The sequence below is a fragment of the Tachysurus fulvidraco genome, chromosome 19, assembly GCF_022655615.1.
Source record: "Tachysurus fulvidraco isolate hzauxx_2018 chromosome 19, HZAU_PFXX_2.0, whole genome shotgun sequence".
In the NCBI taxonomy this organism is placed as follows: Eukaryota; Metazoa; Chordata; class Actinopteri; order Siluriformes; family Bagridae; genus Tachysurus; species Tachysurus fulvidraco.
The window spans coordinates 18,207,861-18,212,367 of record NC_062536.1 but is presented as its reverse complement, the minus strand read 5'-3'; the positions used below and the strand labels follow the sequence as shown (position 1 = coordinate 18,212,367).

General features: G+C 41.1%; 1 protein-coding gene across 2 annotated transcripts in view; it reads left to right on the top strand.

The window, feature by feature from the left end:
- Positions 1–285: 285 nt before the first annotated feature.
- nup37 (nucleoporin 37) overlaps positions 286–4,507 on the top strand; it is a 17,488-nt gene continuing 13,266 nt past the window's right edge. The window contains exons 1-4 of one of the 2 annotated variants that reach the window (XM_047804161.1): positions 286–435; positions 1,122–1,342; positions 2,177–2,301; positions 2,697–2,769. In XM_047804161.1, coding sequence (XP_047660117.1) covers positions 1,187–1,342; positions 2,177–2,301; positions 2,697–2,769 — 354 coding nt within the window. In that variant the 5' untranslated portion in view covers positions 286–435; positions 1,122–1,186. The remainder of the gene's footprint in view (positions 436–1,121; positions 1,343–2,176; positions 2,302–2,696; positions 2,770–4,507) is intronic. The other variant, XM_047804160.1, reaches the window with a different exon arrangement.

Genomic DNA, 4,507 nt, shown 5'->3' with positions numbered 1-4,507 from the left:
CTTTATGCAAATGAGGCAAGTGGTCGTTGAATATGTAATAATTACAAAACTGTGTCACTTTATTATTTTCTTAATTGTCACAAATCACCGAATAAATGTAAAAATAAAAATGCAATGATTTTCGTAACATTTTATTCACGTATGAAAATTGACAATTGACAGCAAACTTGGAGCGTGTAAACTCAAAACAAGCAATAAAAAAATTAAATACTGTGATTTAAATTTTAGACATATTTTCCGACATGTGTGCAATTTTTTATTTTATTATTTAAGAATAATATTCGTAGCTTGTTGCTGTTTAAACTTTCCCCCGTCTTAACCCGGAAAAAGAAAATTGCTAAACCGGAAATAAACAACACTAACGCGTTTGAAAGGCGGTTTTTTTCTGAAGCGTGACACGAAAACGTGGAAACCAGATGAATTAGACAAGGTGATGTAAGTTAAAAAAAAAAATAATAATAATTCACGTGAACGAGTTTAATAAGCCGTTATCTTTAGCTAAGAATGCTAATGCTACGCAGAGCTCACGCGCTGGCGTTACAGTAACAGTAAAAAAAAATCGATACACGATATGTGATTTTTGTTAAATTTACCGCTTGTTTTGTGTGAGATGTTTAGCGCTTTGTAACAGTGCGGATTTTCAGTAACAGACAAAAAAAAAAAAGCTTGTTTGTTTTTAGACGCCTCGTGTATACCATGGGGGCGGGGCTTATTGACATGTATAACTCACCTGACCAATAAGAGACGTGATCTGGAGTGGGGGCGTGAATCTAATGAACATAGGCGGGGTTTATTTAAATGTATAACTCACCTGACCAATAAGAGACGTGATCTGGTGTGGGGGCGTGGTTAATCTAATCTAATGTACATAGGCGGGGTTTATTTAAATGTGTATCTCACCTGACCAATAAGACGTGATCTGGAGTGGAGGCGTGACTAATCTAATCTAATGCGTTTGTAACAGCGAAGTGTTCAGTAGTGATGTGTTTTGGGGTTCTAAAGGCTGCAGGAGTTAAATGACCACAGAGACTCTTGTGATTGATGAACATTCTAATGAAGCAGATTAGATTAGATTGTATGGTCGTGTACGCGTAATGTGACGAGTCGTCTTTGTGATGCAGGTGAAGTTGGACCAGAGAGACCAGAGATTGAAGAAGCATCAACTGTGTGAAAGGAAGAGCCGACGATGCAGGAGGAGACGGGACGCTCAGCCTCATACACGCTGCCCTGTGATGACTACGTCCACGTCGTGGAGTTCAGTCCCTACGACTGCGGCTCCGCCTCCTCGCTCCTCGCCTACGCAGAAAACAGGCACGTCGTCGTGGGAACATGCCGCTTCAAGGTGAACGAGCGCGAGCGTCCGATCAAAGATCAGCTCCGTACCTTGTCGGTTCGATCAGAGCAGGGGTCGGCAACCTTAATCACTCAAAGCCATTTGGACCCGCTTCCCACAGAAAAAAACACAGGGAGCCACAAAACCCTTTTGACATCTATAATAAAGATAACATCATATGTCCTGTTTTACCTTTATGTAAAGTATAGAAAAAAAACAGTAGTGTGTTGCATTTATGAAATCAATGAACCGCTAAAGTAAATTTTATTTCTGCAGGCAAACAAAAATATTTTGAACAGTTTGAACTAACCTTAACAATAAAGACGCTGGGTTGAAGGTTACTTTCAAATAAAATGTTCAATGTCTCAAAAATGTTCAAGTCGGCGGTTAGGACGCATATTTTGAGCGACAATAACATTAAACACGGTTTATTTTAATGATACAAGAGCATCATAATCTTAGAATTTAGAATTAAAATTTTTTTAAAGTGAACTAACTAAAAAAAAAAACATTTAAATTCAATGTTTCTTTTCCAAATCTACAGGGAGCCGCAGCGGAGGGATGAAAGAGCCACTTGCGGCTCCGTGGGCCACGGGTTGCCGACCCCTAAAATATTCAGTGCCCAAAAAAAACGAAAACGTTCAGTAAAATAGTCATAAAAAAGAGTGAGTCCTCTGTTCAGCGCCAAAAGATCCATCGCTTTTCAAATGATCGTCGAAAATAAACCGTCTGTGATTATCTTGATAAAAACGAGTGACGTAGTTGTGTAATAGGGCATGTCGAGCTTGTCATCATGTGCTGGTTTGAATTTGTGTGTGTGTGTGTGTGTGTGTGTGTGTGTAGGAGGAAGATATGGATGTAGACGGAGTAGAATTCACCGCTCTGCGTGTCTTCATGCACGGGGTTCGTGCTGACGCTCTTGCATGGAGTCCAGAATCCAGACTGGACAAACTGCCTCAGATGATCAGGTACTCGAATGAGTTCATAACAGTGTCAGTTACTCGCCATGATACAGAGTTGTATTACCTTGGCAACCGTATTCTGCTTTGACACACTTATTTATCCGTATAGAAACACGCTTTAAGGTGCTCGCTACATCTCAGAAAAGTTCATCGTTTATCAGTTTATCGCTATTATATCGCTATTATATCGCTACATTCTCCGCGTCTAGCGTTCATACTAAACGTTCAGGACTCGTGCGATTAATAACGCAGTTGTTAAGTTTTCTGTGTAAATATTACACCGACTCAGGTTTATAGTCAGCTGAAGAAAGGACCCTGAGTGCCTGTAGTCCAGATATTTCGTCTAGATATTTATGGATTTTTCGTGTCATGTTCAGAATTTGCACCAATTCTGTTCGCAGGTTTTGCACAGCGTCGGCCGACAGAAAGATCAGACTCTTTACTTCAGATCTTCAGAAGCTTGATGAAATAGAGGTAAGCTGGAGTGATGAGGATTTTAAAATTTTAAACTTCAGGACACTTTGTGCAGGTGGACTGTACACTGTATATAAACCTCTGTGATATAGTGATATCATCATCATCATCATCATCTGGTCATATCCCTGCTATTACACTGCCATGACATGCAGTGATGTTTATTCTGATTATATTTCATTTTCTTAGCCACAGTGTAACGTAAGAGTTCTCACTCAAAGCGTGCAGTTTGACAGTACAGGGGACGAGCCACGTGTGTATCAGGTGTATAGAATTATTCAGTGTTGACAGACACGTTCTGGAGGCCCCACCCACTTTCTTTCACCTACATGCTCATGTTCTTTAATATACAAACTAATTAAGTTCCTTTAGGAAGGTTACCTTAGGTATTAGACATGCCTTCAAATGTCACCGGGTTTTTTGGTGTTCATGGTGTTAATGGTGTTGATGGAGCTGATGGTGTTGATGATGCTGATGGTGTTGATGATGCTGATGGTGTTGATGATGCTGATGGTGTTGATGATGCTGATGGTGTTGATGGAGCTGATGGTGTTGAGGATGTTGATGGAGCTGATGGTGTTGATGGTGTTGATGCTGATGGTGTTGATGGAGCTCATGGTGTTGATGGAGCTGATGGTGTTGATGGAGCTCATGATGTTGATGGAGCTCATGGTGCTGATGATGTTGATGGAGCTCATGGTGTTGAAGGAGCTCATGGTGTTGAAGGAGCTCATGGTATTGATGATGTTGATGGAGCTCATGGTGTTGAAGGAGCTCATGGTATTGATGATGTTGATGGAGCTCATGGTGTTGAAGGAGCTCATGGTATTGATGATGTTGATGGAGCTGATGGTGTTGAAGGAGCTCATGGTATTGATGATGTTGATGGAGCTGATGGTGTTGAAGGAGCTCATGGTGTTGATGGTGTTGATGATGTTGATGGAGCTGATAGTGTTGATGTTGATGGTGTTGATGAAGCTCATGGTGTTGATCATGTTGATGGAGCTGATGGTGTTGATGTTGATGGAGCTGATGGTGTTGATGGAGCTGATGGTGTTGATGGAGCTGATGGTGTTGATGATGTTGATGGAGCTGATGGTGTTGATGATGTTGATGGAGCTGATGGTGTTGATGGAGCTGATGGTGTTGATGATGTTGATGGAGCTCATGGTGTTGATGGAGCTCATGGTGTTGATGGAGTTGAAGTGGTTAATGGTGTTGATTGTTTTGAGGTTGATTGTGTTAATAGTGTTGATGGAGTTGATGGAGTTGACGAGGTTGATAATTAGAATCTAAATTAAAAGGCTGTTGTTAATTCTGCTCTGAAACAGTTTTTGTTCTTTTATTCACTGAGACGACTCTTTATTTTCTCCCCAAACTGTTTGCCTTTAACAACCACATTTAAAAACCTTTCAGTATTATCTCAGGGTAATTCAGCTCAATTCAAACCTCGCACACGTTTTTACTGTAGACATGTCGATAGGATTACGCCATTATACCCGTCCTAACAATGCCTTCACCTCCTGTGACCTCCTGCTTACGAGCCGAAAGCCACCGGGAAATTCTTTGAGCTCAAGACTTTTTGGGTTGGAGCGAGACCGATTTTGTCTCAGGGAGTTTTTCACCATCACCCTCACATGTGGTTTGCTCGTTAGGGATCAATCTAAATTTCAATTCAAAAATGTTCGTTTTTCTCCTGCTCCGCCTGATGCTCTCGCACTGCTGAGGAACTTACAGC